This window comes from Jaculus jaculus, chromosome 14 (assembly GCF_020740685.1).
Source record: "Jaculus jaculus isolate mJacJac1 chromosome 14, mJacJac1.mat.Y.cur, whole genome shotgun sequence".
Lineage (NCBI taxonomy): Eukaryota > Metazoa > Chordata > Mammalia > Rodentia > Dipodidae > Jaculus > Jaculus jaculus.
The window spans coordinates 58,598,190-58,615,296 of record NC_059115.1 but is presented as its reverse complement, the minus strand read 5'-3'; the positions used below and the strand labels follow the sequence as shown (position 1 = coordinate 58,615,296).

The 17,107-nt window shown below is 40.4% G+C and overlaps 1 protein-coding gene across 3 annotated transcripts in view; it reads left to right on the top strand.

Moving 5' to 3' along the window:
- Positions 1-17,107, top strand: part of Bdp1 (B double prime 1, subunit of RNA polymerase III transcription initiation factor IIIB) — a 119,416-nt gene that overhangs the window by 53,905 nt on the left and 48,404 nt on the right. For all 3 annotated transcript variants that reach the window (XM_045133486.1, XM_045133487.1, XM_045133485.1), the window contains 7 exons: positions 1,698-3,066; positions 4,699-4,883; positions 6,870-7,092; positions 10,547-10,710; positions 13,115-13,325; positions 15,294-15,326; positions 15,686-15,825. In XM_045133486.1, coding sequence (XP_044989421.1) covers positions 1,698-3,066; positions 4,699-4,883; positions 6,870-7,092; positions 10,547-10,710; positions 13,115-13,325; positions 15,294-15,326; positions 15,686-15,825 — 2,325 coding nt within the window. The remainder of the gene's footprint in view (positions 1-1,697; positions 3,067-4,698; positions 4,884-6,869; positions 7,093-10,546; positions 10,711-13,114; positions 13,326-15,293; positions 15,327-15,685; positions 15,826-17,107) is intronic.

Sequence of the window (17,107 nt, the reverse complement as noted above, 5' to 3'; positions counted from 1 at the left end):
TCTTAGAGAAATGTTGGCAAAATAATCTAATTTTATTTATTTATTTGAGAGAGAAAGAAGGGGAGAGAGAGGGAAAGGGAAAGGGCACGCCTGGGCCTCCAGCCACTGCAAACGAACTCCAGACATACGTGCTCCCTGTGCATCTGGCTTATGTGGGTCTGGGGAATTGAACCGAATCCTTTGGCTTTGTAGGCAAATCCCTTGTCCATTAAGCCATCTCTCCAGCCCCCAAATAATCTGATTTTAGAGCGATTTTTAAAAAGTGTTGAGAGAGCACACTCCTTTAATCTTAGCACATGGGAGGCCAAGATAGGAGGATCACCATGAGTTCGAGGCCACCCTGAGACTACATAGTGAATTCCAGGTCAACCTGGGCTGTATAGCAAGACCATGCCTGAAAGAAAGTAAATAATGGGCTGGAGAGATTGCTTAGTGGTTAAGGCGCTTGCTTATGAAGCGTAAGGACCTAGGTTTGATTCCTTTGTACCCATGTAAGCTAGATGCACAAGGTAGTAAATATGTCTGGAGTTTGTAGTAGCTAGCTGCCATGGTATGCTTACATTCATTCTGTCCTCTCTCAAGTAAATAAAATATTAGAAAAAAAAAAAAAAAGCCATATGAGCCTATGGGGAACATTTCAGTCAAACTACCAAAAGTGCCAGTGCCGATTATCAGAGTCTTTCCCACTAGCATTTGCCTAGGATGATGTGGATAATTGGACAGGGAATATTCAAGATCACTATTCCAGGCCATTCTTGTGTTACTCGTTGATGGATATCTGCATATCTGTATATACATAGGTAGATATAATTAATTACCTTGAAATTATACTGTGATTTTAAAAAGTGGAATTGTTTTTTTCCCTTTTATTATAGAAACAATTTTTAATTAATTAATTTATTTATTTGAGAGCGACAGACACAGAAAGAAAGACAGATAGAGGGAGAGAGAGAGAATGGGCGTGCCAGGGCTTCCAGCCACTGCAAACGAACTCCAGATGCGTGCACCCCCTTGTGCATCTGGCTAACGTGGGACCTGGGGAACCGAGCCTCGAACCGGGGTCCTTAGGCTTCACAGGCAAGCGCTTAACCGCTAAGCCATCTCTCCACCCCCTTTTATTTTTAAATCCTACCCATTGCTTTGGGGGGCTTTTTAAATTTTCTTTTTCCTTTTACTATTTATTTAGTTGTTATTGTATAGAGAGAATGGGTGCCAGGGTCTCTATAGAGCCACTGCAAATGAACTCCAGGTGCATGTGCCACATGTACATCTGGCTTACATGGGTTCTGGGGAATCAAACCTGTGTCCTTAATCACTAAGGCATCTTTTCAGCCCTCCTTTTACTTTTTGTTTTGTTTTGTTTTGTTTTTTCAAGATAGGGTTTGTCTCTAGCTCATGGTGACCTGAAATTCACTAGTCTCAGAGTGGCCCTGAACTCAGAGCGATCCTCCTACCTCTGTCTCCCAAGTCCTGGGATTAAAGGTGTGTGCTACCACGCCTGGCCCTTCTTACTTTCTTGATGGGTGTGTTTTGAACTCGGCCTTATGCATGCTCAGAATCTACTTTACCAATACAACTAGCTACAACTTTAGACAGCCACACACACATACCTTTGAAACTTTCTTTGTGTTTTCATAGGAATTTCTCAACTGTCATGTCTTTAGCGCATTTAAATTTTGTGTCTTTTCCCCCCATAGCATTCCAGAAGATAACAAAGCAAATAAACTCAAACAAGGCCCACTTCTAAGGACTCGATTTCAGAAGCCAAAACCAAATATAGGAAAAGGAACTGGAAGAAGAGGAGTTTCCTCAAAGGAAGAAGCTGCAGAGGAGATCATTGTTTCTGGGGAAATGACAACACCTTTAAGAAAAATGGTAACAGTGGACACTTCACCACAGGAGAACATACCTAGTATTATGCCTGCCACCGCTGCTCCTGCTACTACAGAATTGGAGTCAGACATAAAAGAAACTGGAAAAAATGACAGCTTTCCTACTAAGATGACAGAAATGACTGGTATTTCTGTAGAAATAGAGATAGGTTTGAAGGAAACTGGCAGAGAGGGTTTCCCAGGGAAGAAGACACCAGAAGTGATTGACATCACTTTGGAAACAGAGAGAGGTTTGCAACCATCTAGAAATGTTTCCCCAGGCTTACAAGCATCAGGAGTTGTTTCTCCAGGCTTGCCAGCATCCGGAAATGCTTCTCCTGGTATACAAACATCTGGAAATGTTTCTCTAGGCTTGCCAGCATCTGGAACTGTTTCCCCAGGCTTTCAAGCATATGGAAGTGTTTCTCCAGGCTTTCAGGCATCTGGAAATGTTTCCCCAGGCTTGCAAGTGTCTGGAAATACTCCTCCAGGTTTGAAGACATCTGGAAATGCTTCTCCAAGGGAGAAGATGCCAGAGTTGATAGAGAAAATTAACACAAATTTGGAAGAAACTGGAAAAAGAGAGCTATTTCCACAGGAAAATGTTCGCAAAGATGTCATTTCTGTAAGTGAAGTGGAAACAGATATGCAAGAAATTGGAAAAGAGATGTCCACAAGAGAAAGGACCTCAGGTATGATTGGCATCACTGAAGAAAAGGAGTCAGATTTAGGAGAAACTGAAAAGAAAGAAATAGCTACACAGCTAAAGTACCCAGAAGAGGTCAAAATTGTAGAAATGGAAACAGAGTTGAAAGAAATTGGAGAAGAAACCTTCCCCCGAGAAAAGGCCCCAGTGGACAGCTCTGCTATAGGGGAAAAGGAGATTGATTTGAAAGGAACAGGAGAAAGAGCCATTTCTGTAATGGAGGGGGTATCCGGAAAAATGACTGCTCTTGAGAAGACCAAGGGAGATCTGAAAGAACCAGGAAGAGAGATTTCTGTTTCCTGGGAGAGAAGATCTGAGGAGATCTGTGTTAGGGAGGAAATTGTGACAGATTTAGAAAAAACTGGAAAAGCAGGCATTTCTCCAAGAGAACATCAACCAGAGGAACATGGTACTTCAGAGCAAACTGTGACCAGTGCAATGGAAAGCTGTAGAGGTGCCTGCGGCCCAACACCTTCACCAGATAGAAAAGTGTGTATTATTCTACCGTTAAACATTAATTGTTTTTCTTCTGTGAAAAGTTACCAGAAAAAAATTATTATTATTTCTCTAAACTTCTAAAAGCTTTTTCAGCCCTTGATCTTTAGGTTTTAGGACCCCATTTGCCCAGTGGGGTCTCACTGTAGTAGTGCACACAGACCTGGAACTCTAGCTCCAGACTCACCTTGAGCTTACAGTAACCGTCCTACCCCTGCTTAAAGATCCTGCATATTAACTTAAAAGTAGCTTTTTCCTCATTAGGGAAAAGTTACTATCCTAATGGTAATTTGAAGTTACTTGTTCAGCTGCATGGGAAGTTGGAAAGTGAACTGAATAGTACTAATCTTAGAATGAACATATACTGAAATTATTTATTTTGGCCATATCTATAGATGTTTTTATTTTCTAACTTACCTTGCTTATTCCATTTTTAAAATTTAGTGAATGTTTCCTATTGCTTGGAGTTCATATCCTTACAATATTTTTGAATATTTCTAACATTTTTTAAACTAACTTTCCTCTTTTTTTTTTTTCCCCCAAGGTAGGGTCTCACACTAGCTCAGGCTGACCTGGAATTCACTGTGTAGTCTCAGGGTGGCCTTGAACTCACAGCAATTCTACCTCTGAGTGGTGGGATTAAAGGTGTGTGCCACCATGCCCAGCTAGCTTTTTTTTAATTGATGATTTCCTTAAATATAAACAATATAACATGATCATAATCCTCTCCCCCCACTATTCCCTTTCTCCTTTCCAAATCCCCCCTTCACTGAATCCTTTCCTCTTCCCAATTAGTCTCTTATTGTTTTGATGTGTTCACTTTTCCCCCCTTGGATTATGCAGGTCTTGTATAGGGAGTAGCATCAGCCACTGTGAAGTCAGGAATATCTAGACTACCTTGTGTCTGGAACACAGTTTAATAAATACTCCTTCCTTTTCTTGAACATTTTTTATATTGGTGTTAAGTTTTGTTTTTTTTTTTTAATTCATTTATCTGTTTCACAGAGAAAGAGGGAGGGAGAGAGAATAGGCTTTCCAGGTCCTCCAGCCACTGCAAACAAACTCTAGACTCATGTGCCCCCTTGTGCATCTGGCTAATGTTGGTCCTGGGGAATGGAACCTGGATCCTTTGGCTTTGCAGGCGGACGCTGTAACCACTAAGCCATCCCTCTAGCCCTAGGTGATAATATTTGTAGTTTGGAATGATCATAATACGGAATTAAAAAGGAAAGCATTAGTGAAATCTCTGGCTTTTAACAATTTTATGTCAGGTTTATTTAACAATTAAAAACAAATCTTGGGCTCAGGAGATGGCTCAGGGTTTAAAGGTGTTACTATGCAAAGCTTGCTAGCCTTGTTTCATTTCTGCAGTACCCATGTAAAGCCAAATGCTCAAAGTGTCATATGCATCTGGTGTTCATCTGCAGAGTCAAGAGGCCCTTGTGTGTCCATTCTCTTTTTCTCTGTTTCTCCCCTGTCCTCCAGAATAAATAAATATTTTTTAAAAACCTCTACATTTAAAAGGAGGGTACTTAGGAAATAAGTATGCCTTTGTTTTAAATGTATGAAATGCTTATAGATTAAAATTCTATATATGCTGATTTACTATATAACTCCTTTCTCCAGAACATTATCACTGAAGCATCTGTAGAACCTCCATCTGTAGAAGAAAAAGAAAGTGCTGACAAGCATGCCTCAAGTGCTTTCAGTCATGCGAACACTGCTTCACAGAATTCTAGACTTCATGACATAGGAGAACAAGGGGTACAATCTCCAGCTGCTCTAGAGCAATTTTCAGATGTAAACTTAAGGTAAAAGTATATTGGTCTGTGTACTGTTTTTTTTTTTGGGGGGGGGGGTTTGTATTTCAAGGTAGACTTTCACTCTGGCCCAGGCAGACCTGGAATTTACTATGTGAACTTGAAGTAATCTACCTCTGCCTCCAGAGTCCTGGGATTAAAGACTCAGCTTGGTCTGTGTACTTTTAAAGAAAAAGTATAAGCTGGGCATGGTGGTTCGCATACATCTTTAATCCCAGCACGTGGGAGGCTGGTACAGGAAGATGGCTGTGAGTTGGAGGCCAGTTTAGGACTACATAGTAAATTCCAGATCAGCTGGGGCTGGAGTGAGACCCTACTTAAAAAATAAAAAACAGCAACTACGTTTGTGTGTGTGTGTATGTATAAAACTCTAGTTGCAGATTATATTTTAAAGTAAGTACAATTTCACCGGGCGTGGTGGCGCACGCCTTTAATCCCAGCACTCGGGAGGCAGAGGTAGGAGGATCGCCATGAGTTCAAGGCCACCCTGAGACTACAGAGTTAATTCCAGGTCAGCCTAGACCAGAGTGAGACCCTACCTCGAAAAACCAAAAAAAAAAAAATAAATAAAGTAAGTACAATTTCAAGATAGAACATATACAGGACACTTTTGAATATATATGTATGTATGTATGTATTCCCCCCCCGCCCCCCAGGTATGGTCTCAATCTAGCGTAGGTTGACCTGGAATTTTCTACGTAGTTTCAGCGTGGCCTTGAACTCATGTTGATCTTCCTACCTCTGCCTTCCAAGTGCTGGGATTAAAGTTGTGTACCACCACACCCAGCACTTTTGGAAATTTTTAAATAGTTTTGGACTTTTGGAAGATAGCATAATAAATTTATTATAAGGTCTTTCTGAGAGTTACTGACAAGTACATAATTGTATGCAATACATTCTAATAAGTCAGCATGGGTTTGACCAGTGTTTTCTTTCTCTTTTTTTGTTATAGAAAAAATATTTTTATTTATTTGTTTGCAAGGAGGGAGATTAAAAAGATAGATAGAGCCAGAGAGAAAGAGGAGAGAGAATGAATATGGGAGTGTCAGAGTTTCTTGCTGGTGCAAATTAACTCCAGATGTATGTGTCCTTTTTGGATCTTGCTTTACTTGGTTACTAGGGAATTGCATCTGATCAGACAGGCTTTGTAAACAAGTGCTTTAAAATGTGACCAGTGTTTTCTTAGGCACAATTGAAGAGCTCATGCTCAGATTATTTATATAGCTTGTGTTACTCAGGGTCTATTACATAGTTTGATTTTTTTTTTTTTTCCTTTTAAAATTAGGATTAGGGCTGGAAAGATAGTTTAGCAGTTAAGGTGCTTGCCTGCAAAGCCTAAGGACCCATGTTGGATTCTAGGTTCCACTTAAGCCAGACGCACAAGGTGATACAATTGTGCAAGGTTGCACATGCTCACAAGTTTGCACATAAGTCTGGAGTTTGATTACAGTGGCTAGAGGCCTTGGCATGGCAGTTCTCTCTCCCTGTCATTAAAAAAAAAAAAGGCCAGTCTGTTGGGCTTGCCTCAAAATAAAATAAAATGGAACTAAAAAAAATAAAATTAGGATTAATGGCAACCGGGTGTGGTGGCACATGCCTGCAGTCCCAGCACTCAGGAGGCAGAGGTAAGAGGTTCATTGTGAGTTCAAGGCCACCCTGGGAAAACTGCGATTTCCAGGTCAGCCTGGTCTAGAGTAAGCTCCTACCTGAATATAACAAAAAAATTAGGATTAAGCCAGTTGTTGTGACACATACTTGTAATCCCAGCATTTGGGAGGCAAAAGCAGGAGGATGGAGAATTGGAGGCCAGCCTAGGCTATTGAGTGGTCTCCAAGCTAGCCTTGTTTATACAGAGAGACCTTGTCTAACAGCAAAACAATGAAGTGCTTAGTGTCACTCACTGAGGGTGTGCTACAAATTTCACTCACCCTGACATTTCAGTTCATTAACAAAATTTCATAATCCTTGTTCCAAAAGCAAGTCTCTTCCTCAAGAACAGAAGCCTCTTGACGTTAAACCAGCACCTTTTGTGAGAAGTCGATTCAAACGACCAAAACCTAACCTGGCAAGAGCAGTTTTAAAGAGAGAGACCACAGAAGTAGAAAAATGTGTGCCTGAGAAGAAACCAGAAGCAAATGAAATGGAGACCACCATGATTCAGCAGGGCAGTGAACAAGCTAGTAGTCTTTCTTCTGAAAATGTGAGTGCTATGTAAGGTGGAGACTTTGTGGGTTAATTAGTTACTCTGGTTATTCAAATTTTCCAAGTTTTTATTGATTATTACTATGCTTAATGTGTCTGTTTCATTAAGTTTATATAAAAAGTCTTGAGTCTGATAGCAACTGTGAGCAAATGTGTTGTGTTCATGGAAAGCATTTAACAAGCTCTGGCTCTAGTTGAAGTTCTGATTCCTGGACCATAGCCAAATAGGAAAATTGGGAGTAGTCATGCTTTATTGCATTCTGTTATGAAGATGAAATGAAAAATTAGATGTAACTTAAAAGTAGATATTTGATGTACTTAATTAATTTGGTCCATAACAGGTTAAGAGTGCATAGTGCATAGTACTAGAAACCCTGAAATTAAAAATGAAATGCGATTATTCAAAATTGTGGGGTGGTTTTTTGGTGATATTAGAGGTTGAACCTAGGACCTCATTGATGTTGAAAAAACACTTTCTTACTGAGCTGTACACCCAGTTATTAAATTGTTCAAGCTGACTTTGAACTTAACTCTGTAGCCCACGCAAGCCTCAAATTTGTGATCTTCCTGCCTGTCTCCTGAATAGCTGAGATTATAGGTCTGTATGCCAGGCCCAGGCAACTTTTTTAAACTTTTTTTTTTTTTTATTGAGAACTTTAATTATTATAGACAATAAACCATTATAATTGTTCCCCTTTCCGACTTTGCCCTTCATAAATTCATTCTCCATCATAATCCCTTCCCTCTCTCAGTCTGTCTTTTATTTTGATGTCATCTTTTCCTCCTATTATGAAGGTCTTTTGAAGGTAGTGCTAAGTACTGTGAGGTCAGTTTTTAAAAATAATTTTATTTGGCCTGGAGGGATTGCTTAGTGGTTAATGCTTTTGCCTGCAAAACCAAAGGACTCAGGTTCGATTCCCCAGGACCCACGTTATCCAGATGCACAAGGGGCACGTGTCTAGAGTTTGTTTGCAGTGGAGGCCCTGGTGCGCTCATTCTCTCCCTCTCTCTCTCTCTCTCTCTCTCTCTCTCCCCCTCTCTCCCTCCCCCCTCTCTCCCTCCCCCCCTCCCTCCCTCCCTCCTTTCTCTGTCAAATAAATAAAAATAAATATTTTAAAAAATAATTTTATTTGTTTATTACATGCATGTGTGCACACATGAGAGAATGCCTCTGTGCGTGTGTGTGTGTGTTTATGAGAATGCCAGAGTCTCTTGCCACTGTATACATACTGCAGACACATGTGTCACTTAGTGCATCTGGCTTTATATGGATACTGTGGAATTGAACTTTAGTCTTCAGGCTTTGCAGGTCAACACCTTTCAAGGCTGAGCCATTTCCCCAGTCCCCTTGAAAATGTTCTGTAAAGTACTTTTTAGAATTAAAATTCATATTTGGGATCTTAAAGTAGCATAGTACTTTCCCTCTAACCTGATCTTTATAAAGGTAAATTTTTTTTTTTTCACTTAAAAAATTATTTATTTATTTGCGATCAAGAGAATGGGCATGCCAGGGCCCCCAGCCATTGCAAGTGAACTCCAGACACATGTGCCACCATGTGCATCTGGCCTAAGTGGGTCCTGGGGAATTGAACCGGGGTCATAAAGGTAAATTTTTATTAATGTTTTTAAAAGTATATTTTAAACTTTAAAAAAAGATTTTGTTTATTTTTTTGCTTTTCTGAGGTAGGGTTCACTCTAGCCCAGGCTGACCTGGAATTCACTATGTAGTCTCAGGGTGGCCTTGAGCTCACAGCAATTCTTTTTACCTCTGCTTCCTCAGTGCTAGGATTAAAGGCGTGCGCCATCATGCTGGCTTTCATTATTATTTCAGAGAAAGAGACAGATAATTGGCACTTCAGGGCCTCAGCCACTCATTCAAACTCAAGATTGCTTGTGTCACTAGGAGGCATGTGTGACCTTGTGCTTGCCTCACCTTTGTGCATCTGGCTAACATGGTATCTGGAGAGTAGAACATGGGTCCTTAGGTTTCATAGACAAGCATCTTAACCTCTAAGCCATCTGTCCAGTGCTAAAATATTTTTTTTCTTTATTTATGAGAGAGAATGAGAAGAAGAAAAAGAGTAAAGGTGTGCCAACCAGGGTCTTTAGCCACTGCAAATGAACTCTAGCCACATTTACTACCATGTGCATTTATCTGTCTTACATGGATTCTGGGGAATCGAACCTGGGTCCTTAGACTTTGCAGGCAAGCACCTTAACTGCTAAGCCATCACTCCAGCCCTTATAAAAGTTTAAATTTTTTCTTACTATAAATTTTTTCAAATATTTTATATTTATTTATTTGACAGAGAGAAAGAGGCAGAGGAAGAGGGCTAACGTGGCTAACATGGGTCCTGGAACCTGGGTCCTTGGCTTTGCAGGCAAGCACCTTAACCGCTTAGCCATCCTCCAGCCTTGTTCATACATTTTAAAATTTGTATAATTATGTATTCTTTTGGGGGGGATTGTTTGTTTTTTTGTTTTTCGAGGTAGTGTATCACTCTAGCACAGAATTCACCATGTAATCTCAGAGTGGCTTCAAACTCAACAGCAGTCCTGCTCTCTCTGCCTCCCAAGTGCTGGGATTAAAGGCATGTGCCACCATGCCTGGCTAATTATGTATCCTAAAACATAAGAGTCCTTTATTCCATCCCTTCTTCCCTGTCAAATCAGTTATCTAGCAATTTCAAAAACATGCACCTAGGTTTTTTATATATGTACTTATTTATGAAATAATTGATTGGTATTTTTGTTACATACTAAAAATGCAGCTGCAGCTGGGCATAGTGGCACATACCTTTAATCCCAGCCCTTAGGAGACAGAGGTAGGAGGATTGCTATGAGTTCGAGGCTACCCTGAGACTACATAGTGAATTCCACGTCAGCCTGAGCTAGAGTGAGACCCTACCTCAGAAAAACAAAAAAAAAAGACCTCTCATCTTGCCTCCTGATTTTTTTCATTTAGCATAATACTCTGAACATTTTTTGTTTTGGATCAGTACAGATATGTGTTTTTCTTAAGTGGTGTTTATTAGTAAGTAGTAGACTATGCTTGTCAGTGTGTGCCTTATAGTACCACTTTCTCAAGAGGCTGTGGAGTTGGAGACTCACAGATGACATAGTGACATAGTAAGATCCTATCCTAGAAAACAAAAGATCTATGAGCTGTTCTGTTGTAAAGAAACTCATTAAATTCTCTGATACATTTATCTGATGTACAATATTTTCACCTCTTTTTTGCACATGGTAGAGCTCTTAAATCTTATTTAGTTGTTAAAATACTGCTACATAATGTGTTTTGGTACTTTTATAAGATATGAATTTCAAGAAGAATTAATGGGAATCAGTCCCCTTGTCCTCTGTATTACCAATTTGTTGCTCTAGTAGTGCGTGAAAATTTTTATTTCACTATACTTCTTACCAATTATGGATTTATTTATTTTGTCTTTTAGGATGTGACTTCCCTAATGACATCAAAAGAAAATGACAAATTGGGTGACAAGGAAGAGGCTGTGATAGTGCCTGGAAAAGACCCTTCATCTTCAAATTCCTACGAATCTAAAGAGGAGTCTCTGTTATTCCAAAACCAGGAAGATGACTTAGTTGTTTCTGTTGGGTAAACAGTAATAATTCCTTAAAAATCTAAAATAAGAGAGGCTTTTATTTTAAATACTTATCTTAACAAGATATGTTAAATTATTTTAAAATGAATATAAAGAATACTTGGTCTAATTGACAGAGCAGACCACCCCAAACCTAAAGTCAAACTGAATTCAGCATCTTGTTTATATTTAGTTTTTGGTTTTTCAAGGCAGGGTCTCACTCTAGCCCAGGCTGACCTGGAATTCACTTTCACTATGTAGTCTCAGGATGGCCTTGAACTCACAGTGATCCTCCTACATCTGCCTCCGAGTGCTAGGGTTAAAGGCGTGCACCACCATGCCTGGCTAATATTTTATTTTTATTTATATTTATTTGACAGAGAGATAAAGAAAGAATATGGGCGCACGAGGACCTCCAGCCACTGCAAATTAACTCCAGATGCATGTGCCACCTTGTGCATCTAGCTAACAAGGGTCCTGGGGAATTGAATCTGGGTCCTTTGGCTTTGCAGGCAAATGCTTTAACTGCTAACCATCCCTTCATTCCCTGCTCCCTCCCCCCCCCCCCGTTTTAAATTTTTTTTTTTTTATTTGAGCCAGTAAGAGAGAAAATGGGTACACTAGGTCCTCTAGACATTGCACATGAACTCCAGACACATGCACTGCCTTGTGCATCTTGCTTACGTGGAACCTAGAGAACTGAATTGGGTCCTTAGGCTTTGCAGGTACATGCCTTAACTACTAAGCCATCTTGCCAGCCTTAATTCTACATCTTTCAGTGTTTGCTGATTTATTATTAGCTGTTTAATATTTAAGAATTTTATAGAAAGAAGTATATTATAAATACATACCCACACATATGTGGCAGATACTTGTTACCTTTTTAAAATTTGATTTGATTTGATATGAGATCGAGAGATGGAAAGAAGAGAATGGGCACACCAGGGCCTTCAGCCATTGTAAATGAACTCCAGATACATGTGCCACCTTGTGCGCCTGGCTTATGTGGGTCCTGGGGAATTGAACTTGGGTCCTTTGGCTTCACAGGCAAATACCTTAACTGCCAAGCTATCTCTTCTGCGCCTCTTTTAAAATTTCTTAAAAATTGTTGGGCCTGGTGTGGTGTTGGATGCCTTTTATCCCAGCACCCTGGAGGCAGAGGTAGAAGGATTGACATGAGTTTGAGGCCACCCTGAGAAGACTACATAGTGAATTGCAGGTCAGCCTAGATTAGAGTTAGACCCTACCTCAAAATAATAATAAAAAAAAATATTAAAATAGGAGGCTGAATACATGGCTCAGTGGTTAAAAGTGCTTGCTGTGCAAGCCTGATAACCAGGGTTCAGAGTTCAGATCTCTGGGACCCACAGTCATGCCTCGATGCGCTCTAGTGGCATACTAATTAGTAATCCCAGTACACCTATGACTTTGGGAGCAAGAGTTAGGAGCATCCCAGAGCTGATGGCCCTGCTAGTCTGTCAGTTACAGTGACAAAATAAGAGAGATCCTGTTGCAAACAAGGTGGAAGGAGAGTACTAACACCCCAAGGTGGTCCTGTAACTGCCACATATGTGCCATAGCATGTTCATGCCCATATACACACATAAAAGTTGGTAAAATAAACCTGGATAGGGTGGCTCACGCATTTAATTCCAGCACTTGGGAGGCAGAGGTAGGAGGATTGCTGTGAGTTCAAGGCCGCTCTGAGACTACATAGTGAATTCCAGGTCAGCCTGGACTAGAGTGAGACCCTACCTTGAAAAAAAACAAAAATGTAAAATGTAAAATGTGCACCATGTTGACCATTTTTTGCATGTACCATCACTTAAGTATATTTATGTTGTTATGCAGTCATCACCACTATCTATCCCCAGAACATTTTTGTTTTCAGAAGCTCAAACTCTGTGATCATTGCCTATTTGCTTGTGCTACTCTCTCCACTCTTCTTGCAGGTTTTGGTAACCATTATTCCACTTTATGTAACCTTAGGCGTGCTGTATATGTTCATTAACATTTGACAGTTGAAACAAGCTCACTCCTCCCACTTAGTTCACTTCACTGTCATGGTAAAAGAACCTAGGGCTTCACACTAGGCAAGCATTTTCCCATTCAGGCAAATCCCCAACCCTGAAATAACTTCTATTAAAAAAAAAAAATTGAGAGTAAACAAAAGCAGTAATGGTCATGCCTCTTTGCATCGGTTTTCTTAAGTGGGCACTGGAGACTTGAACCCAGGTTGTTAAGCTCTGCAGGGAAGCACCTTAATTGCTATGCTATCTCTCCAGCCCATCATAAAATACTTTTATAATCAAAGTCATTTTCTTTCTGATCAAAAATATTTTTATAGAATTTATATGTTTTTATAGTAGTTATCACCTTGTTATAATCAGTCTCCCTCTCTTCCTATTCCAATTTTAGGACTCAAAAGACGAACATAATCTCAGAAGGAACAAAGGAAAGTGTTGTACAAACCGCTCTACCAATTAGGGGCCGTCTTAAGAGACCAAGACCAAATGTACAAAGGGCTAGACAGAGGAAAACAGCAGAAACGGGTGAAACTGAAGACATAGATAAGGAAGAGAGACCAACACTACAGAAAGATGAAACTAAAGATAAATCCTTGACTGGGGTGAGATAATTGTTTTTCAATGAATTTTTTTTTTTTTAATGATTTCCATATGTACGTGCATGTGCAATGCAGTTGAACCCATTGCCCGTCTGTCTTTATGTGGGTAGCTGGGCATTTGACTTGGGCTAACAAGGTTTGCAAGGAAGTGCCCTTAAATGCTGTGCCATCCTCCAAGTTTCCCAAAATCTTTTTTTTTTTTTTTTTCCTGCGGAAGGGTCTCACTCTACCCTGTGGTAAACTGGAACTCGTTCTATAGCCCAGGCTGGCCTCAGACTCCCTAAAGGCTTGTTTTGTTGCTGTTTTCAAGGTAGGGTCTTGCTGTAGCATAGGCTGACATGGAATTCACTCTGTAGTCTCAGGGTGCCCTTGAGCTCATGGATTCTCCTACCTCTGTCTCCTGAGTATTGGGAAGGTGTATACCACCACACCCAGTTATGTTGAGGTGTTGTTTTTTTTTTTTTTTTTTTTTTCCAAGCTTATGTATTTATTTGCAAGCAGAGAGAGAGAGGAGATAAGAGAGAATGGATGCACCAGGGCCTCCAGCCATTGCAGATGAACTCTAGACACATGTGCCCTCTTGTGCATCTGGCTAACGTGGGTCCTGTGGCATTGAACCTGGGTCCTTTGGCTTTGCCCCTATGTTAAGCTTTTAATGCATATTAAAATACCATGTGTTAACTCAGCTTTGGCTAGTCTTCACACACAGCCCTACTACTTAATGAATACAGAATGTGTCTAATTGTTTCAAATTTACCTTTTTTTTTTTTTTTTCTTTTTGAAGTAAGGTCTCACTCTAGCTCAGGCAGACCTAGAATTCACTATGGAGACTCAGGGTGGCCTCGAACTCACGGCAATCCTCCTACCTCTGCCTCCCGAGTGCTGGGATTAAAGCCATGCACCACCATGCCTGGCTCCCTTTTTTTTTTTTTTTTTTTTTTTTTTAAGCAGTGTTTCACTCTACCCAGGCCAAACTTGGACTTACTCTATAGCTGGCTGACCTCAAGCTCATAGCAATTGTCCTACCTCAGTGTCCTGAGTATTAATAAATCTTTTGATACTAGAAAACAACTAAATAGTATAATGCCTGAAAGTGTCCATTTCAGCTAGTTACTGTTTTTTCATTCTTTTTTCTGATTGGGTCAGAAGGTAAAAACTTAGATTTAAAGTGATTCCAATCTTTATTTGAACTAAATGCTGTCGTTCCCCACTCTCTCCCCACCCAGCTAGTGTCTCACTGTAGCCCAGGCTGACCTGGAATTAGTCTCTGGTTGGCCTTGAGCTCTCTGTAATCCTCTTATCTCTGCCTCTTGAATGCTGATTGTAAAGGCATTGTGCCCACTCTAAATGTTTTTGTTTGTTTGTTTTTTGATAGGATTTCACTCTAGCTCAGGCTTACCTGTAATTGTGTAGCCTCGAACTTATGGTGACCCTCCTGCTTCTGCCCAGGAGTGCTGGGGTTAAAGGCATGCACCACCACACCTGGCTCAAAATGCTTGCTTTTAAAAATAATTTTGTTTTTTTAATTTATGTATTTGACAGAGAGAAAGAGGAAGGGAAGGTGGGGGGGGGGGGAGAGAGGGAGAGGGAGAGGGAGGGAGAGAATGGGCACTCCAGGGCCTCCAGCCACAATGAACTCCAAATGTATGTGCCACCTTATGCATCTGGCTAACATAAGTCCTGGGGAATTGAACCTTGGTCCTTTGGCCCCACAGGTAAATGCCCCAACCACTAAGCCATCCCTCTAGCCCTCAGAATGCTTTCTCATAAAAAAAGAAAAGCTAGGGTCTGGAGACATTGCTTGGTGGTTAGAGGTGTTTTCTTGGAAGGCCTCCCTACATAGGTTCAATTGCTCAGCACACACATAAAGCCACCTAACACTCTGGAGTGCACATATACAAACACATATGTATAAATAAAAACTTTTTTAAATTAAAAAACTATTAAACATCTTCCCTTTTTTGCTTCTAGGGATCAAACCCAGAACAAGTTCAAGGCTATGAGGTATGTGGTCTGTCATTGAACTACATCCCCAGCCCAAACTGTTTGTTTCCCTTCCTTCCCTCCCTCCCTCCTGCCTTCCAGCTTCCTCCTCTTCTCCCTCCCTCCCTTTGTCTAATTTGCAAGCAAGCAGAGAGGTGTGAGAGATAGAGGGAATGGACACAATAATGAACATTAGATACCCAGTTCCAATCATAATTTAACAACAACAAACAAATCCTCATCAGCCGGGGCTGGGGTTGTTATTGTAGGGTCATTACAAATGTTCTAGTATTCAGTCTTTCTCTTTCTGTGCTAGGAACATAACTAGAACATTTTAGAAGGGATGTTTGCTGTTAACACTAATATGGTTTTCTTTTCAGTCAAATTCTCAAATTGAAGCTGAAATTGAAGTTGTATCCCCCAGAGTTTCAGAATGCAGAGTGAATGAAAATCAAAGTCAAGTAGTTTCTGTAGAAAATGTTCCTATTAACAAAAGAAATGCTTTAGATGAAGAGATGAGGTGAGTGTGACTGTAATGAGAAAAGCATAAAACTATCAAAGATGAAGACCGGTTAGTTGGCTCATTTGGTAAGAGTGCTTTCTGTGCCAGCATGAGAGTTTGAGGGGGCTTGAGGCTGCATGTGTTCTATTTCCTAGAACCCACATATATACTGGGACATAACTATGCACCTCTGCAATGCCAGTCTCTTAGGGAACAAAGCCAAGAGAATAACTGGGCCACTGAAAATGGCAAGCTCCTGTTGGGTGTGGTTTTTTGGAGATAGGGTCTCACTTTTGCCTAGACTCACTTTGCACTTGCTTTATAGCCAAAGTATACCTTGAACTTGGGGTTCTCCTGCCTCAGCCTTCCAAATAGCTGAGATTATAGGGCATCAGGCCCAGCCTGAAATTATTTTCACTTCCAACATTTTTTTTTTTAATGAGAGAGTGAACGAGCTAGAATTGTCATGCCAGGGCCTCCAGCCACTGCAGTGGAACTCCATACACATGCACCACCTTGTGCTCATGTGCAGACTTGCATATTCATTACCTTGTGCGTCTGGCTTACTTGGGATCTGGGGAGTTGAACATGGTTCCTTAGGTTTCACAGGCAAGTGCATTAACCACTAAGCCATCTCTCCAGCCCATTGTTGTCTCTTTTGGTCTCAGTAACACATTGATTTTGTGCATACATGCACACACATTCTTAAATGACTTTACAGAATCAAATATGATAGCTTTTTTTGAAGGTTGAACTGATAGCCTTTTATGTGGCAGGTATTCTACTACTGAGTTACATCTCAGGCCCCAGGTGATAGCTTTTTAAATTACTATGACTTGTTTTCCAGATACTTTATCTGACACTGGAATGAATTGTCAGCATCATAATTATACTGTTAACTTCTCTTGTGCTTCCCTGTCTTAATGCTTTAGTAGTATTAGTATATTTAGATATAATTCTGACTTATTTTCTAGATATCTACTTCAAAATATTTTGGGGATTATATATGCCTTTAATCTTAATATTTGCCTAGGTATGTATTAAGTTTTCTTGTTGGTTATGTATTTTTATTTAAAATTTTTTTTTTTTGTTCATTTTTATTTATTTGAGAGTGACAGAGAGAGAAAGAGGCAGATAGATAGAAAGAGAGAATGGGTGCACCATGGGCTTCCAGCCACTGCAAATGAACTCCAGACGCGTGCGCCCCCTTGTGCATCTGGCTAACGTGGGACCTGGGGAACCGAGCCTCGAACCGGGGTCCTTAGACTTCACAGGCAAGTGCTTAACCACTAAGCCATCT